General features: G+C 41.3%; 1 protein-coding gene across 2 annotated transcripts in view; it reads right to left on the bottom strand.

The window, feature by feature from the left end:
- Positions 1 to 2,185: 2,185 nt before the first annotated feature.
- The window catches only part of pds5a (PDS5 cohesin associated factor A), a 30,186-nt gene continuing 12,692 nt past the window's right edge, over positions 2,186 to 19,679 (bottom strand). For both annotated transcript variants that reach the window (XM_066720518.1, XM_066720519.1), the window contains exons 11-33: positions 19,317 to 19,462; positions 18,562 to 18,713; positions 17,396 to 17,509; positions 16,899 to 16,980; positions 16,225 to 16,273; positions 15,706 to 15,845; positions 15,439 to 15,554; positions 14,674 to 14,779; positions 14,282 to 14,442; positions 13,465 to 13,588; positions 12,622 to 12,780; positions 12,205 to 12,273; positions 11,858 to 11,994; positions 11,367 to 11,490; positions 10,869 to 11,073; positions 8,937 to 9,051; positions 8,361 to 8,493; positions 6,552 to 6,671; positions 6,375 to 6,437; positions 5,312 to 5,457; positions 5,105 to 5,207; positions 4,571 to 4,929; positions 2,186 to 3,367 (exon numbers count right to left, since the gene is read on the bottom strand). In XM_066720518.1, the coding sequence (XP_066576615.1) occupies positions 3,364 to 3,367; positions 4,571 to 4,929; positions 5,105 to 5,207; positions 5,312 to 5,457; positions 6,375 to 6,437; positions 6,552 to 6,671; positions 8,361 to 8,493; positions 8,937 to 9,051; positions 10,869 to 11,073; positions 11,367 to 11,490; positions 11,858 to 11,994; positions 12,205 to 12,273; positions 12,622 to 12,780; positions 13,465 to 13,588; positions 14,282 to 14,442; positions 14,674 to 14,779; positions 15,439 to 15,554; positions 15,706 to 15,845; positions 16,225 to 16,273; positions 16,899 to 16,980; positions 17,396 to 17,509; positions 18,562 to 18,713; positions 19,317 to 19,462 (2,927 nt within the window). In that variant the 3' untranslated portion in view covers positions 2,186 to 3,363. The remainder of the gene's footprint in view (positions 3,368 to 4,570; positions 4,930 to 5,104; positions 5,208 to 5,311; positions 5,458 to 6,374; positions 6,438 to 6,551; positions 6,672 to 8,360; positions 8,494 to 8,936; positions 9,052 to 10,868; positions 11,074 to 11,366; positions 11,491 to 11,857; positions 11,995 to 12,204; positions 12,274 to 12,621; positions 12,781 to 13,464; positions 13,589 to 14,281; positions 14,443 to 14,673; positions 14,780 to 15,438; positions 15,555 to 15,705; positions 15,846 to 16,224; positions 16,274 to 16,898; positions 16,981 to 17,395; positions 17,510 to 18,561; positions 18,714 to 19,316; positions 19,463 to 19,679) is intronic.

The raw sequence follows: 19,679 nt of genomic DNA, 5'->3' as shown, positions 1-19,679 counted from the left end.
GTTCTATAGCTAAAGAAACTATGGACTGTAGCACACGTGTAGCGGTGGAGCCAGAGCCGCTAGAATCTTAATTGGAGGGGGCTGCCATGTTCTGGCCTGTATTGATAAATGGTACATTATCGTCAAATGATCTCGACAGGCCCCTTCTGTCTTCAGTAGCCTGTACGATGCAGCTCTGATGGATGGTGCAGTGGGCAGTGAAAGATTGAAATACCTCCAGATGCATTGGTTTCCAAGGAGATCTTTCATATGATCCCCAGAGTTTAAGAAAATACTAATTTGCAGCTTAATGATACATTTAAAATGTGGGAGATGCAGCAAGACGTGGTCTGTCGAGGGGCATTTTCAGGGGCACGGGTTTAATGTGAATATATTCTCAACCGAGGTTTCCTGGAATACCAACTATTTAGAGTACCCTTTAAAATAAACGAGAAAATAAAACAGTGAAACGAACCTGTCACACTTCATAGATGACAATACAGGCTTTGTGAAGACTGAACCGGATCAGTGCCCTGCTTCTAAACCAGCCGAGGAAGGGAGTCCGTCTCTGCCTGGGAACAGATTCATTATCTCGGGTTGCTGTGGTCATCGAGCGGGGGATGGGGGCGAGTTTCTGTCCAGGATGCCTCTTGCAGGTGCAGTGTGACCTTTCATTATGCTCATGAAGGTGTGGCTGCAGTGGGCTTCTGGTCGGGCAATTTGCTGCTGTGGAAGAAAAGGTCAGCACTTTGTTCAATGCAGTCCACATCCAGCACAGGGGGCCGGTCTTCTGGCACAGGCAGTGCTGTGATCTAATACACTGTATGTCTTCCTTGTAATATCCTCAGAGAGGGCTGCATCTGAATGTGTCTGTCCCCCCCCGTAGGACACACAATCAGGATTAAAAAAAACAAAACCGGAACAATCTTAATGCTGTGGGTTACCTGTCTCAGGCAAAACACTTTTGCTCAGTGTAAATAGGGTTTCCTCCTGTAAATGATCTACTTTTGATACATTGGAAAAATCAGTTTGAACAATCACTGCCAGGTGATAAGGGAAGGCACGAGGCTTTTTGCCTTTAAGGTTTCAGACGTGCTCCAACATGGTGAGGAATCTGATAACGTTATGTGAATGTGGAGACTTTCTGCCATTATCTTCAGTTTCAACATGGCTGTGGTCTGCGGTACGAAACACTGGCACTGAGGAAAGCACCTCCCGACGCTCAAGGTTTGTTCTTGATGATTTTATTGCAAATCGATGGCTGATGCATCAAACCCTCTCCCCTTCTTTAAAGCTGATCCACTCTCCTTCAAACACTGAGATGCTTGTCAATAATCTACCAAAAAGATCCAAAACAGCCCCTCACCACTCAATCAAGGCATCTCTCGGGTTTGAAATGAAACCGCTTTAGTTGTTTTCAGACAATACATGGAATTACAGGTTTATTTCAAATTGGCAAATACCAAATAGGCAGGTACTTCCTCTTTCACATTCAGACGTGCGTTTGTCTTGCTTATGTGACACTACATAGGCAGGGACGTCAATCACAGAGAAATATAAGGGTTTGTGTGTGTGTGTGTAAACGTGCACAGATTTCACGGTGTTTTACCAACTTAAACTTCAGGTTGAACATGTCAAGTCAGTTATTTCACCTTATGTAGGAGTTCCTTTTTTGAGCATCCATACTAGCAGTGTCTAAAAAAGTGCATACCTCCAATTAAGAAAACTCATAACCAGTGGGCATCTAGCTGAAAATAAATTACCTGTCCAGTCATAACAAGCACCCAGTTAATCAACATTATCACCCAATCACGAAAGTAATAAAACAAACAGTTAATGATTTCTGCTGCCGTTTTTTCCCCAGCAATCGTGGCAGAATGCACAAAGAAATCACCTGCAGGAGGCCTGCAAATCACTACAGCAATGCTAGAGATGTGATCACTAATTCAACTGGTACCATCAGTTTCTTTTGACCAATAATGATCTTCACATAATTACTCTGTAATGAACGGAAAGGCTCAATATCACAAGATTTTAAAACCAAAGCAGAAGCAGCGCTATACTGAATAAGGTTTCTACAACGTGTGTTTGTTGGGATGAAGGATCCTTGAAAAACATTGTTAGTGTTACATCTTGATTTTAAAGGCAGTCTTTTGTACCAACATTTAAATCACACTGCCACAGTAAGAAATCATCCGCTCACACCTTGACACCTAAAAGCATTTATTTTTTTATGCAAAAAAAAAAAAAAAAAATTAAATATGGTCACGTGTACATAAACTGTACACAGCTATGCCAAAACAACGCCTGGAATCATAGTATCAATGCAACAAGTATTTCACTAAAATAAAATATAAAATGAGCTGGAAACAGGGAGACAAACTGGCAAAACATGTTGAAAAATATTTTCAGTCTCTAAAAACACTCAAAATGAATTAACAGTTCTGAACTGTTTTATTTAATTTTGCAGGCATCTAAAATCCAACAGTTTATTTTTTTTATGTTTTTTTTTTATTTTTATTTAAAACCTTTGCGTAAGCATCATTGTTTAATGTGGTAATTAACATCACCCCTGGAAAACGGTACATTTTTTGCACTCTCCTTTCATTCCATTACAAAAATGTAAAATCTGCACTAAGTTAAAAATAAAAGGCCTCTGTAAAAGAACCAGATTACCTGCTAGAGCTTCAAAACATTTCACCTTGGTTAAAAATGTAGGCAAGAACTAAATCTGAAAAACATCAGGGACAGGAATCCGATGGGAATGGTAAAATCTGAACAGATCTGTCAAATCTAGAACAAGCAATTAACTTAGAGGGGAGAAAAAAAAAACACACACACAGATCTTCCTCTGTGAGCTCCACTGGAAATACTCAGTTTTATGCCGAATATCCAGAGCCAGGCATCCTTTACCCAACAGAGTTCAGGCTAAAACTCAAAGATTTCTTCTGCAGCAGGAGGCAGCGGGACTGTTTGGCTTAGGATTCTCTTTAAAGTCTATGTGGCGACTCCTGTTGAAAGTAAAATTGCTTTCAGCAAACAAAGCCCATGACAACCAAAAGTAAGACATCTGCCTTGACAAATTAATATATTCATGTTTAGGGACTGCACATGTTGTATAACCAGATTCATATTTGAAAAGGTCATAAAAATAAGTCTCAGTGAAGCATAAACGGATGGTTGGACCTCCATTCAATGAGCTTATATGGTTTTCAAAAGGTTTTTCGCTGAGGAGAAAGCTTGCTTCAAAAATAGGGTTCGGAAGCAGTATTGTCTCTTCTTTTTCAGGGCAAAGAGCTTTACAGTCAAGGAAGTTCAGTTTCTGTACAGTGATGGGAGTCCTGAAGCAGGCGTTCTACTTATGTCTTCGGAAGATCTTTCTTTTTACCTGAAAGTGAAGGAGTGTAAGAAAACAAAATGGAAAAGATCAGTTTCTGTTGAGCATGCCTGTGGTTCAGTTCTTCGAAGGCCCCTCCAATACCAGCCTGTTGTATAACCTTAATGGAGTTGCTTGCTGCACATGGGCTCACCATGACCAGTGCATTTTAAAATTATTCTATATTCCATATTACGGTACAAGTTAAACTACGGTTATGCTCTATACTAAATCTTTTATATCTGAGCTTTCGGCAAGCAGACAGGATTAATGGCAAACAATTACTACTAGACTACCTGTACCTTATTTTTAAAAATATGTCATTCTTTCAAAAAGCTCAAACTTGACAGCATTTGACTGCACAGGGTCTACTCTCAAACAGACTTGGAACTAGTGAGTGCATGATCTAATTAATGAAGGGTTATTTGTGTGCGCGCACACATTAGTAATGCCTTCTCATCTCGCTCCAACACTAGCCTCCCTCTGGCACCTGAAACTGCGCTCCCTGAGACCTCTCCGCCAGGCTGCTCTCATGCCTAAGAACATCCTTCTCCTTCACAAAGCTGTCTGGACTCGACTCTACCTCCCACAGAGAATCTCCATCGCTGCCCAAACCCTGGCTGCTGAAAGATCAAAACACTGCAGTCAACTTAGTCTTAGCGGCAGACCCCTGTGCTGAGGAGCAGGACCACCCACTGCCCAGGACACTAACCTGCTTTCTCCGACCATACTGTGCCGTAACAGAAGCTTTCCCAGCTATTTCATGTTAACACTACCATTTAAAGGACCAGTTTTTGTTACAATACATCACATCATGTCTACAGCTACGATTTTACTGGAGCAATCCAGGTAAAGTACCTTTCTCTAATGTCCAGCAGCAGTGTCCCCCACCTGGGACAGAACCTACAGCCCCCTGCAAAGGAGTCCAGAGCCCTAACCAGTACTCCACACTGTTGCCCTACTATCTCTTGTCATCTCTCTACAGAACCATTTATATTGTAAGTTGGCATTGGAAGACAAAAAGGAGAAGAAAATATTATGCACAGATCTTGATCATGCATCACAATTCTTTGACATTGTTGCAGAAATATGGAATATGCAGAACTGCCTGGTAAGAATCTCTAACAAAAATGCCACTGGCAGACGGGTACACATGGTTTCCCTCGGCAGGGGATGGACACTCCTGGCAGTGCCAGACCTGGAGAGGAGCTGTACCTTTGTAAATCCATCTGTCTCTGTGGCGCCACCCTCTTGGGGTCAGATTCTTTCTGCTGTTTTGGTATTTTGATGGTGATGGGCTCCACGATGCCGGGGCTGTCCTGGGGCGCCGCCGTCCTCTTCCTGCCACGCCCCCCAGCCTTCGCCTCTACGCCCTTCTCCATGCTGCTCGCTGGCTGAGTCTTTGGGGGCCTCCCTCGCCTGGGTTTTGGGATCACCGAAGCGCCCATCTCGTCTGAAGCCTTGTCGTCGGCGCTCTGGTGCATGTTCTCGGCCCCGTCTGCAACGGGGGCGGCCCGTTTCTTGCCTCGCTCCATGCTGGCATTGCCTGGAGCGGACGGCTCGGAGTTCACCTCCTGGCGTGAGAGAAGACCAATTCATCCACAAACACAGACAGAAAGGGGTTCACTTTTCTGGCTGACCCATAAGATTAAATTATACACACATAACATGGGTGACCCTCTAGCTTCATGATTTCAAAATAAAAAATACAATAAAACACATGCTGCAAAGGCTGATTGCCAAGCCTACCTTCTTGACAGCTTCAGCTTTGGAGGGTGTTACGGAGATCAGAATTACAGGGTTCTCGTCGTTTTCACATGCCCCCGTCTCGGATGCCTCCGTACCCGGCTCCCTGTTACAATGGCAAACATCACAACACACAGGCAGTTAGTAGATGAGGAAGAGAGAGTTATTAAGTGCAGTGTTGCAGTAGGTTTGTCTTCCTACTGTCCTCACCTGCCCTTGTTTCCTGCGGGAGAGCTGGGTTCAGAGTTCCCGCTCACATTGCTGCCCGTCTCAGAGCCCACTGTTTTGGTGTACGGCCTCTTGCCAGTTACTGATAGTGGCTTGTTCACGGTGCCGAGAACACTAGTTGGTTTGGGCTACAGTAGAGAAGGTTAAAAAGTTGGGAAAAATGTTAGAGAACAGAGAATCTGAACTCCATTTCCTTCCATCAGTGCTTCCTCTCAGCAGGAATTCACAGATTAACGATATGCCACTCGGGCACAGCATCTTCAGAATAACGATTAAAACATTAATCTGATCGAGACAAATTGAAGCTCTCTAAAGCAGTGGTTTTCAACCCTTCTGCCGTAATTTTGTCAACTTCATAAATCTTATCAAATCAAACTTATTCAAAGTTGTGAAAATGTAACATTTAAACATTTACTGTAGACTTTTGGAAATGAAATATCCAACTGAAGTCGATTTCTAAACAGAAAGGAAGGGAGAGCTGTGGCAGTTGGGTCGCGCTGGTTGTGACTGAATGCGCGAGTTGCAGTGCTATCAGTGGGACTGAAACGCAATTGATTAAATGGACAGATGTTGAATTTGGTCTGCCTGCACTAAATAAATGATTTGCATTAATTACAAGGAATTATTTAGTATGTCTGTCTACTTTTTACCATACGACTAAAGGCCACTCCTTGCACTTAACACATTTTAATTACTTTACCAACATATTTTCACACACCATGTGTGTGTGATAATAGTTTTAGCAACCCGTTGCCATTCAGGTAAGACAATACCTAGTAAATTGTTTTTGTTTGTTTCATGTAGCTGTGCATCAAGGTTTTTGGTCTTAGCAAAGTGTGTCTTGGTATTAAAAAGGTTGGGAACCACTGCTCTAAAAGGCACGCAATTCAGCTGGCAAAACAAACTTGAAGAAAACAAGTCACAACTTGGGAAGAGTACTCCTTGCACATTTATAGACAGTTTTTGAATGCATGCGATCAGTCTCAATGACATTCCTCTGAAAATTAAAGCACAATAAGTTACTCTTCAGTCAAGAAAAGCATACCTTTCCTGTTAAGAGGACAGCCCTGGCTTCAATTGACAAATATTCCTTGTCATTAATGAAGTCCTGCAATACAAAACAAACAGGCTTGACATAAATCTAATTTAAAAATAAGAAAAAATTTAATAAGCATCTAAAAATGTATTTTTAAAACTTGGAAAACTGCAAAACATGACTTACTTTGTCAGGTGGGGTATAAAACTTAGTAGGTAATACAGGATCTTTTGGAGACTCCAAATGACAAGCTGTGCTTTTGTTAACGATTACAAACAGTGCAATATCACACACAATATAGAGTTTCTGTAAGGCAAAGAAAGAAAACACAACAATGTAAAAATGGGATACATTGATAGAAAAGAAACTGACATCTCCACAAGGTCTACAAACCTACAAATGCACACACCCTATTTAGATATACACTCACCTAAAGGATTATTAGGAACACCATACTAATACTGTGTTTGACCCCCTTTCGCCTTCAGAACTGCCTTAATTCTACGTGGCATTGATTCAACAAGGTGCTGAAAGCATTCTTTAGAAATGTTGGCCCATATTGATAGGATAGCATCTTGCAGTTGATGGAGATTTGTGGGATGCACATCCAGGGCACGAAGCTCCCGTTCCACCACATCCCAAAGATGCCCTATTGGGTTGAGATCTGGTGACTGTGGGGGCCAGTTTAGTACAGTGAACTCATTGTCATGTTCAAGAAACCAATTTGAAATGATTCGACCTTTGTGACATGGTGCATTATCCTGCTGGAAGTAGCCATCAGAGGATGGGTACATGGTGGTCATAAAGGGATGGACATGGTCAGAAACAATGCTCAGGTAGGCCGTGGCATTTAAACGATGCCCAATTGGCACTAAGGGGCCTAAAGTGTGCCAAGAAAACATCCCCCACACCATTACACCGCCACCACCAGCCTGCACAGTGGTAACAAGGCATGATGGATCCATGTTCTCATTCTGTTAACGCCAAATTCTGACTCTACCATCTGAATGTCTCAACAGAAATCGAGGCTCATCAGACCAGGCAACATTTTTCCAGTCTTCAACTGTCCAATTTTGGTGAGCTTGTGCAAATTGTAGCCTCTTTTTCCTATTTGTAGTGGAGATGAGTGGTACCCGGTGGGGTCTTCTGCTGTTGTAGCCCATCCGCCTCAAGGTTGTACGTGTTGTGGCTTCACAAATGCTTTGCTGCATACCTCGGTTGTAACGAGTGGTTATTTCAGTCAAAGTTGCTCTTCTATCAGCTTGAATCAGTCGGCCCATTCTCCTCTGACCTCTAGCATCAACAAGGCATTTTCGCCCACAGGACTGCCGCATACTGGATGTTTTTCCCTTTTCACACCATTCTTTGTAAACCCTAGAAATGGTTGTGCGTGAAAATCCCAGTAACTGAGCAGATTGTGAAATACTCAGACCGGCCCGTCTGGCACCAACAACCATGCCACGCTCAAAATGGCTTAAATCACCTTTCTTTCCCATTCAGACATTCAGTTTGGAGTTCAGGAGATTGTCTTGACCAGGACCACACCCCTAAATGCATTGAAGCAACTGCCATGTGATTGGTTGGTTAGATAATTGCATTAATGAGAAATTGAACAGGTGTTCCTAATAATCCTTTAGGTGAGTGTATATAGATAGATAGATAGATACATACATACATACATGTCAGTGTATACATGTTAATGTAAGATCAAAGAGCCCTTTCACAACAAGGGGTTTGCCACAAAGGAAAAAACTATTCATGAAAAGGTCTGCAACTTGAATTGATAAATTCCAATGGTGTGGCATCTCACAGTTTTAGACCCCTTAAATTCTGATCTCACACACACACTAATATTAAAATACATTGTAAACTGTACTGTCAAAATAGTATCAAACTGAAACACTTATAAGAGTATAAACTGTATGCGTTTGGAAAACATAAGAGAAATGAGACTACAGCCAGAGGAATCATGCAACAGTGATGCACAACATCCACCTCATTGGTTTTGGGGTCATCTGGCGCCTGGGCGTCCTTGGTCTGCTTTATGTTCTCCACCATTTTCCTCAGGAAGGCATGACTGTTATTTTCATTCTTGGTCATTAAAACTTCCAGCATAAACCACAGGCACCTGTAATAATAAAAAAAAGATACATTTGCCAACTTTAAATTTAAGTCCATAGATAAATCCATGCTTCCTATTTTTGTCAGTGAACTTCTTCCATCAGCAGTAGACCTAGATGCCCATGACTGAGATGAACCTACGAGCAGAGACCTGTGTCAGGTTTAAGCCAGCAAGGGGCTTTAGAATACAGGCATCAGTTTGGAACAGATGTGTAAAAACCAGATCAGATTTCAGTCTCTTAAACTACAGGTAAAGGTAGGTTCTGTGCCCAAGTGAATGGTGTCTGAGCAGAATGGCAGGCAACAGATTTCAGTTACTCTGTGGATGTAGTGCTGCACTTTTACTGCTTTCAAATGCAAACATACTGTGATTTCAGATTTGGCACGGCCCTCACATTAATGTACTAATTTCCGTGGAGAACAGGGCTGTAGGATAGTTCGGACACTTACTCTTTAATATCACGGAGCTGCTCAAAGTCCTGAGGTTTGGTGAAGTCTGGATCGTGGGCCAGAAGGTGGATCATGTAGGGAACCACGTACTCTGGCAGGAGAGAGACCAGCTTCTCTGGAATGAAAGCAAGACAGGAGAGGACAATCGTGAGTTGTTCAAATAAGATCCGTTTATTTTTCTTCTCTACATCTTTCCAATTCAACTTGTCTAGGATCCATCGTGTTATATCCACTTCTGAATCCTTGTTCTCTTGGTTGAGCAAGTCCAGTGTGTCTTGAAGGCAATGTGCTAATACCTTTGTAAACAAGAGCATCTATGATTTTATTCTCCACTTGTTTCGTTGTGCTATGTTTAACTTTACACACAACCACTTAAAACCTCCAAGGAGAAAAGTCATGCATTTGTTTGGCCAGGTGGAACCCATTTTTTGCCCAGTCTAAATATAGCTGCGGGAAACCCTGCTGAGGTCCGAGATGCCAATTGGCTTGTTTGGTTTCTTCATTAGTTTGTTTTCCACTTTGGCACTGAATTATATTCTGAATTTCATGATTGAAATTAAGGTATGGATGAAAACCAGGTCTGAGAAGTGTCCACATTTTTTTAATGCAAAAATAAAGTGAATGTTGAGAACAAAAAGACAGACACGCTTCAAAGATATTAATAAATAACTCACTCCACTAAACATGTACCACTATAACAGATGATGATAGTGTGATAACACAAGGTATGTAAACGCCACCCTTCCACTAAACACCATCCTGAGCACCAGGAAGAAGAAAGATAAACACCAGGAATGTACCATGACAGCGAAAGCCCAGCAAGACTTCATGGTTTTAATTCAGCCTTAAGTGCCCAGCACATCCCAATGCTGTATTCATGAGGTTAAGGCGACTAAGAAAAGGAAAAATGTGATTTGCTGCATTCCCTTGCTTATGTGTGTGTGACACAAGACTGTTGTATAACCTTAATGGAGTTGCTTGCTGCACGTGTGACCAAAAAACAAACAACTTTAACTTGGCCAGGCTATTGCAGATGGAGAATGTATTGTTCCACGTTGTGTGGTATGATCACAGTACAGTCCAATAATCAGTAACTAAGTGTTCAGCTATTTGAATTGTAATTAAATTGTTAATCTCTGGCAACAAAGATGTATTTTATAAAATCGGCAATCTGTGGAAGAGCTTCAAACTAATTTCCCCCCTCATAATTACACATGACTTCCTTGATGGAAAAGGTAATTCATTCAATTAATCACAAGACAAACTGAGTTTATAACTTGCTTAACAAAAATACAAAGGCAAATAAAGAATAGAAAAGTGTTACACTGAGACGTGAAAAGGCAATCCCACTGCAATGTAATTACTCTGAGATGTGCTACACATGCAAAATACACTGAAGAGCGAGAGACAATGACAATGTATTTCTGTACTGACTTGACACTGCTTGGACAAGAACTAAACCTTTAAGCAATTAAGTTATTGACATTCTAAAATATGCATTTCCATTTTGATTAATCTTTTGAGGAAATGACAACTTATCAATGACCGCATGAACACATCTGATTTGTCAGATTAATTTGTGATGACTAATTGCTACTGCTAACACTATGGGTTGATTGTTAGCACAATGGTCTTTCACTAATGGCTTTAAAAAAATTGATACAAAATGCATTTACTTGGGTTATTTTCAGGGGGGTTTTAAGCTACACTTTCATAAGATTTAAGTGAGAAATATGCTTTTCTGTCATTAGTTTTAAATTTGATGGTTTTAAATATAATTTACATGGACTCAAATGGTGGTTTTAGTTTTTAATTGCATCTGTACAATTTTTAAATACCCATCATATGATCGCAATGTTAAGAATATTCTAAGCTACCAAAGGACTCAAATTACACGCAGTGCATTTCCCTTGCAACTGTAGGCGTACTAACCATGCGCCATGGGATTCTGCTTGATGTACTCCCGGCGGATGCTGATGTTTTTCAGTAGACACTGCCTGGCGTGGGCTCTCCTCTCTTTAACAGGGTCTTTGGCACACAAGGCGAACACAGCCATGTACTCTAGGGGGAGCTGCAGTTTCACAAGTGCCATGTGCAATTTCTGTGCGAATATCTGCCTCACTTGGTAACACTCATCCTAGAAGACAACACAGATGGGAGAAGACACAAAAATTGTTTAAATGAATACAATTCCATATACAATGTACATTTTTTTTCTACTCAACCATATGCTTTTGTGAGTGATAATCTCATTGAAAAAGCACACAAGGTGATCTTACAATACTGCACTTCGTAACGTAGGTATAACCAACCTATCACAGCTGTTACCACCCTGAATACGCTGTGCCGACTGACAACCTAAGCGAAAGAGCGGACAGGTTTCCGTATGGATTTATAGTCACGAGTGGTAAGAGAAGAACACCCACTCACATTGATAACCAGGCCGCAGAGCTGGAACTGCTCCGGAGTGATGATCTCGTGGTAGCAGGGCTCCTGTGCCAGCTTCATAATGGCCCCACCGGCTGCCAGACGCAGACGAGACATGTCCGACTTACTGCAACACACAGGAAGGAGTTCCACATAGAGAGAGAAACACACTGCGCACACCGGCTGTTTTGCGGTTGTTTTTTCACAGACTAACATGATTCGGCAGCTTTAATGTATATTATTTTGCACTGACACAGTTGAAAAACATCTTGAACTGGTGGTTATATGCACTGCATACATAACACTAAAACCTCAAGATACTAAAGAGGTATGTGGGCCGTCACGAGTACAGGCCAATTGGAGTAGATCAGGTAATGTATATGGTTATACAAGTACTCCATGCATTGACCAAACTGAGGATAACATTCTTGGGAACAATGCACCTATTTCTCATATAGTCAGAGTCAACTCCCGGTTTGGGTGTGAAGACCCACCTTATCTTCTTTTGCTCAGTCAGGTCCCCCTCACTGACCAGCATGGCCGACAGTAACCGCAGGGTGGAGTTGGCAGATTTAGACTGGTTGTTTTTCATGCCCAGTAACCAGCGCACCAACAGCTTGATAGCTTGCACCTGTTCAGAGACGCGCAATCAGGAGGACATCTACACAACTCTCTTCACGTCAGACATCACAGGGAACACACGCCATTACATGAAACCCAGGAGGTAAACCTCTTCGGAATAAAGGCCTTTTCAATAAAAGGCTTAAGCAAACTACTGTGCACACTGACTAAAGCACAAAGTTCACATTGAGATTAATCTGGAAAGATCTGATCAACATACCTTTGCTAGTACCTCTGGAGAAACCTCCTCATCTGAAGACCACAGCTTCCCATTCTTGTTACCTATAGACTGCATGTTGAAAAGGAGCAAGAAAAAAAAAAAGGAAATGCCTCCTGGACTATATATGGATAGAAATTCCTTTCAATTCAGCATCCCACACCTGACATTAATATGTGCAACACTTCTCATTTCAGGAAGAGCATCCACCTTCACTTCCAAGCTGCCCACGGTACTTATTCAATAATTGAGCTCTCCCAAGAGGAAGCCCACGGCAGAAGAAAAAAAAAAAAATCCAAAGTATAAAACCCAAGAAATCTGACAGTGCTACGTGACATTTTAAGAACTCTGTCCGCCCCCCCCATACAGCAATCCCCATGTGCTCAGTAGCAGCTTCACAAACTGAGGCTGCGGTCTTACCCGGTCATTCATGAGTAGGTCTTTGACGATGAAGTTAGCCACAATGGACTTCATGGGAGAAGCGAACTGGTCTGGAGCCAACATGGAGATGTGGCCCAGGGACACTAGGGGAGTGATCAGCTGCTCTGGGACGTCTGCGTTTAGGCTCCGACTCAGAGGCTGAAAAGAACAGCATAGAAACGCCGTGATTAGAGTGGCCAGGGCACCAAAGGGGGCAAAGGACATTTCAATGGCTTTTTAAAATTTGTATTCTATAATTTGGTCATGCAAAGTGAACAGCACGGTCTGGAGTATTTGGCATTAAACACAGGTATATATTTAGCCACTCTGATATCCCAAAGATCACGTGGGAATCCTACTTTAATGAACAAGTACATTACTACTACATGCATTCATGTTTATAGATGCCATGAAATTACAGGTCTACGAAGAGTTGATTATGTAAATGCAAATTGGTGTTTAATCACAGGAACTGTAAAGCACTAAGTGGGTTATTCTGCATCATTTAATCCTTAAATTATAAATTGAACACAAGTTACAGAATACACGAACAGTTTTGAAATTAAAAGATCTCAAAGATATTTTAATTTACATGTACGATGCACAATTCATCCCGTTTCACTTGTAAGAACTGAAAATCCTCTTGTAAAGTGAAGTCATAAAAGCAAAGACTAAAGTACAATGTTTGCAGGTTTTTTTTACCATTAAGCTGAGGCAACGTTAACAGCCAACCTTGGCATAGAACATTTAAGCATGGTCCTTTGACGCAGTCCAAACGATCACAGGCACTGATTCTCCCCAGCAAGAGAAACAGGCCAAGAATGAAGCCAGGTGATTTTTTACCTCAAAAATCTGTGCCAGCTGCACTTCTTTGTTGTGGAATATTGCGTGTATACAGTGGACCGCGTGTTTGGCCTGGTGAGGCGTCCCTCTCTTCGCCTTCTGATGCAGGACAGGAATGAGTGTACTGTGTGGAAACAATAGAGATGGACTCTTAACAAGGAGCACTGGGGGTCATGGTATCTGCCCTCTTGATGTCAACACAACAACGGGGTTGTACCAAGAACTGTTATTCCTGAATCCTGGCAAAGGAATCTTGAAGGAAGAAACAAGGCTCTACTGAAATATTTAAATACCATTCAGCATAGACCATGTATCATGACTATAAAGGATAAGTTAACCAGTTATGTAAAGAGACAGTTGACAGACTATTCCATGAGACAGAGGTGGCAAGGTATGAGGTACTTGGTTATAAGTTTGGCCACACTGAAGGCAATGCTCGATTTAGAAAAACAGGCATGGCATTTATAGGTCTGTAAGTATTTCCAAGTTCAATACATATATACCAGAGTGTTCTGTTGTTGCTTAGTGAGCAGTTTCATTTCAACTACAAAAACAGAAGCCCGTGACCTGTATTGTGAGCTTTATAGAAAGCACTCCATTAAATAAGTGCTGCATGGAAATAAATGCTCGAAAGCCTAAAACATTTAGTCAATAATGCTGCCCCTCGTTTTTTTTCCTCATTTCATTGCAGAATTTATGTAAATGTATGCAAAATAAGCATGAGATCTAGTTTGGCATACACTGCTTTGAGAAGAAAAAAAAAAAAAAAAAAAAAAAAAAAAAAAAAGGCTTGAAACCAAACGAATGGTGCTCTTACGATCGAATCTGCTGCAGCTCGGTCTCGATTTTGTGTCCAGTGTTCCTGAAGATCTGGATGGCTGCCTCAGCAACTTTGTCATCCTCCATTTTGAGGCACTGCAGGAGGGACTCGTAAGTCTCTGCCGAGTGGAAGGATGTCGGGTGAGTGAAAGACAGGACCTGCAACCCATGGAACAGAAAAGGACAGATCACAACACAGCATACGGCAACCACAGAACTCCCATGAGCCCTCACCCCTGCATTTACACAAATCTGTTCTTCTGTAGACGACAGAAACAATGGCTGGTTATGGGACAAGGGCTAAACAATATTTGGTCATAAATTATATGATCTATACTGAAACACTTTACGGTCCTTGCCAATGAACGAGACAGACCATGCTGTTCTTACCTTGAGCAGCTCCAGCCCTGACCGGATGGCCGCATCAGGGGTCACGCCCTCATCGTCGTCGTCTGCAGTTCCCTCTATCGATTTATTCAGCAGCTTCACCAGAGCACTGCCACCAAAGACCAGAGTTACGCATTAAAACACATGCCTCCATTTTGAAATCAAACTGTGAAGATATCACAATAAGACAAGTAAAACGCAGAGTGGGCGAATGCCATTCTGAAGGGGCACCAATTCCTCCCATGCACTGAATCGAGCATTTGTTGCCTGTTGACACTAGGTGTCACTGTGCATCATCTGTGGTTCATCAAATCATCAACAACCTCAGTGATGCAATCTCTAAACAGCAGCACTCCCTTAATTCCCAAGTACACATTCTGTGCATATATTAGAGATCATGAACATGTAAATAATTCACAATTTACATTGGGTTTGGATTGTAAATACCAAATTTATGTAAAGACTTACAGATTCACTTGTAGGATTTTTTTTAATGTTTATTAGAATTTTCATCTAAATCAACTCCCAGTATGAAAGCTATAGACATATTAGCTCTATTTAATGGTCATCATACATGAACACAGTGGGTTATTTTAAGCTCCTGCACCAACTTGATAGTGGAGTCCTGACAGTGTATTCAATTAAGCATCTTCCATTGGACAGCTAGTTTGAGGGTTCAGGTGACCGAAATACTCCCTGCCCACTTCGCCTTTAAAACCCCAGCAGTGACTGTCTATGGGGCACAAGCACTAAAGATTCACAAGTTACCTGATGGCCTCTGAATCGATATGAACAGGTGCAATCCTCTCCAGAAGGAACTTCACCATTTCTAAAAATGGGTTGGTTGGTTGCTTTGGGTACGTCAATTTACGTGAGATTTCCCTCTGAAGTAAAAATAAAGATACATTTTAATGCCACCAAAACCGACCAATAAAAGATAAATGCCATCATTTTCATAGTGGAATATAAATCAAAATGTAGAGCTTAAAAAAATAAGGTATCATTCAAGCTGGACAATGAAGGGGATTTACTCACCACACACACTTCAGCCTGTTTGCAGGAGCAGGTGGGGCTGATCAGTAGCTCCAGCTGTGCCCTCAACTTCTCATCCTCCCCCAGCACCTGGTTGAACTTCTTCATGAAGTCTTGTGCCTTCCCAGGGTCAGGGAGGTTCTCTGCAACAATATTTACAACTATGAATTTCTGAAATGTAGCTTGACAGTTTATTTAAATCTTAGGGAGCAGTAAACCTGGTGAAGTGCAGGATTGTAACAGACAAAGGTGAAAGGGTAGATCTTTATGCCACCCCCAAAAAAACACCATATGGAAGTGGGTCAGACTCACTGGGCAGTAAGGCAGTCCAGTAAGGTATCATTTTAGTCACTATAGTGTCACAATGAGTGGAACGATTTTTTCTTATGCATCAATTACTTCCTTGGGATCTAAACTTATTTTGTTTACATTTTCCACAAATACTGGAGAGAGACCAAGTTATTACTGCTTAAATTTACAACAGACCAGTGGTTTCATGAAGAAAATTAAGAAAACCCTTACTTGCTATTGTCATCAGCTTCGCAAACATAGCTGAACTGTTTGCTTCCGACTGCAGGGAATGAAAAGAAGCATTTAAATAATCTCATTCAGTTATATTTAAAAGGTGGAACAGGGAAAGAAAAAAATAGCAATGATTTTTATATTCTAATATCATTTAATGAGTTATTCGGTTCAAGCATCCATCTATGAAGAAGGGATTGTTTACAAAACCATCTGTTACCGTCTTTCCACACAGAAAAAGTTTCCATTTAATCAGAAAGAATTCCACTACAAACCGAGCTGAGGCTCTGTGGAACACCTCGCTAAGTTCACATACTTTCAGTCTCTTAATTGGACAGTTGGAATGCAGCTACTGGACCGATACAATCTGGAAACTATTTTTATATTCAAGATTCAAAACAATGTTTATGGAAGGGACCAGGTAACAAGTTAATTTATAGGCCTTTGTCACAACGGGGTAAACTAGTGAGAAGTCCTAAGTGCATCTGAACATTTTATTGTGACAACCAAGAGTAATACTTTGGTAAATGAAAGAAGTGAAACCTGTGATTACCCCAAAACACTTCAGGTTGCTGAATACAGTTTTCCCAAGGGATTATAACTAGGCTTAACTCAGATGGAATTAGTTTTGGTATAAATTGTCATGCAGGGGGAGTACAGGCAAAGATGCTTACAGTTGGCTGTTTATGCAGGTCCAGGAGCTCCCGAACATGACTTCTCAGCATATTCTGACATTTCCACATTTCATTTAGTGCTCTGGGAAACAAAACAAAAAACACAATCCAAGATACGGATATACACAATTTCGGTTTTCAGCTTTTTCCCCCCCTTTTATCACTATATGCTTCCTTTAAAGCTCAATCCATGCTCGTTAAGACAGTATCTGCATATTAATGATGAAAAAACTGCTTAATTTGTGGTTCAGATTACACGTGACAGGAAATTTAATCAGACAACGAAAATTAGCAGCTCAATCAAGAGTGAGGTGGCAGTGAAAAGAATAAAAACTTTGCTTAGTCGTTAAAAGGACACTGTGATCTAAATGATGAAAACTAAAAGCCCTGTTTATAATTCACAAAGTAAACAACCAAGTTTCCCTTTATTATCCCCCAATGCAAAGCTTCCTGATGGGCATTAAGTGTTGATTGTCAGGACTGTTCAGAGCACTGACTTGACTGCGTTGGGGTCCAGGCTGGCGTACAGGTAGTACAGACACTTCATCTTCTCCTCCGTCTCTAGGTTGTGGGGAACCATGTACTGAGCAAAGATTTTTTCAACCAGTAATCTGAAATTGAACAAGGAAAAGCAAAAGACATACCAGGTAAGTGCATCATCCCAGTGTAGCAAGACAGGGATGTTGCTGCTTCTATGCTTTTCTTTAGTTTTTATAGATGACATCCACCACTCAGTACCTATTGTTGCAGTTGGATTTCAGTTCACAGACCTGGACTTTAATACCTGGCCAATATCCTTTTATCTTGAACCCCCCTCCACAATGATTGCTCCTTTAATCATTTTTTGGGTTTCAAACAATTATAAGAAATCACGTGGTAGCAACGGGAGTCAAATGTACGATACGTTTTGGCTAATTTAATTCTCATCGAGGGTGGAGTTTAGCTCCTGACTTAGCTGCATAGCCGGACATGGATCAATCAATTATCTTATAATAAAGATCATACCATATTCCTTGAGTAATCAGATTCTAACACTTGTTCACTTACAGGAATTTGATCAGTGACCACATGGATCGGTGGAATTAGAACAGAGCTGGATCTCATCCAAACTGGAACAGAGCAACCCCTACAAATTCACATTTCTACTCTCAGGATTGTTTAATCATTTGTTTTTGCTTTGTCAATAAACTGATCTTAAAAAGTGTGCAATACAAATTTTAATGTATGAAGTCTCACCCTAAAATAAACACTTATATTTTTCCTTTTAAATTGATATCTGTTGGCTTACTAACAATGAAGGATTAGGGAGAAATCTTGCAAGGGAAAGGGATGTTGGGGCAGGCACTAGAAATATTTCACCTAAGGGGGATTGTTTTGCTTTTTTTTTTTTTTTACTCTAAAGAACTAGTCACCAGTACAGCTGAGCAGATTGGATGTTTGTGCCATACATAGCCCACATTTTAGATGTATAGTTTATTTTAATTCACAATTATTTGGAAGAGTATTGCACCCTAAATAAATGTTGGTTATTTACCAAGAGAAATTGTGGAACATGCACTGCTCCTCATGCTCCTGTGAAGAGCTATTTTTACCAGCTCCTGTCATGACAGGAAGAACCAGTGCTCTCGTGAGATGTAGCAAAGGGCAGCCGGCTGGGACTCACTTGTCATCAATGCTGTTCTGGTAGTAGATGTGGAGGAGCTTGTCTTTGATCCAGCTGACCTTCTGGGCGGCATCTTTCCCAGCCTCGTGGTGCAGGCAGTATTTTTTGTATAGCTGCGCAAGTCCCATCATCGCTTCCTTCCTCACCCGCCACTAACCAAGACACACAGGCACGCATCAGCCACACTGACAATGACGTTTTCTTTGGCAAAATTACATGGCGTGACAAACTGTGTGCAATAGTTGGATTCAAAACCATGTGAAAAACCACTGTGATCATTGTATCGGTGCACACTGCATTTTAAAATAAATCATATGAAGTAAAATGTTACCAGTGTGTGTTGTAGGTGTGGAGATAACTGAAGTGAGTTTAAAAATGTGCTTATCTTATGTCGCATAGCTTGTTTGTGCAACAGGTAGCAGGAGCATACTTGTATAATGTGCAGATTCCAGACCTATGTCAGACAAGTCATAGGAGGACCAACCAAGACCAAAAAGAACAGTACTTCATAACACTGATTTACAAAAAAACAGAAGAGGCTACAACACAAGGGCTGAAAGATTTTCTAGATTACTTTAGGGAATCAGATACAGCAAATCAAATAACGCATTCTTTTGTGGGAAAGTGAAGCCAAGTGCTTTTAAGCTGCACTCCAACAGTAAATGAAGATTCAAACGCAGGTTCTCCCATCTGTGGCTGTGTGTGTGAATATTGCTTCCATGACATATGGGCCACCTCTGGGGTGAGCAGCTCACCCTTTTGTCCAGCGTCCTCTCCCTCACAAACCCCAGCAGCTGATCGTTGACTAGACACAGGTCTTTCTTGCCTGCATTTATTATGGTCACAATCACATCATGGCGAATGGCCTCTTCAGGGTCATGAGATCTGACCTTGAGGAACTCTGGAAAACAGAAGCACAACAGCATTAGTGGTGACCTGACAGCAAACAGCCAAGGCACCATCATTACAGATTTGCATCTTAAACAAGGTTCTCGGTCGTAGAAAATTGAGGAACTATAAAAATCCTCAGATATTGCCAATTTTACTAAAGATGTACCAGATAAAACCAATGTATTGACTTTTGAATCCCAAAGAATAAATCCAGTTTTATGAAAATG

Source organism: Amia ocellicauda, chromosome 13 (genome assembly GCF_036373705.1).
Source record: "Amia ocellicauda isolate fAmiCal2 chromosome 13, fAmiCal2.hap1, whole genome shotgun sequence".
In the NCBI taxonomy this organism is placed as follows: domain Eukaryota; kingdom Metazoa; phylum Chordata; class Actinopteri; order Amiiformes; family Amiidae; genus Amia; species Amia ocellicauda.
The sequence above is the reverse complement of the archived record's forward strand: the minus strand, read 5'-3'. Positions and strand labels throughout refer to the sequence as shown.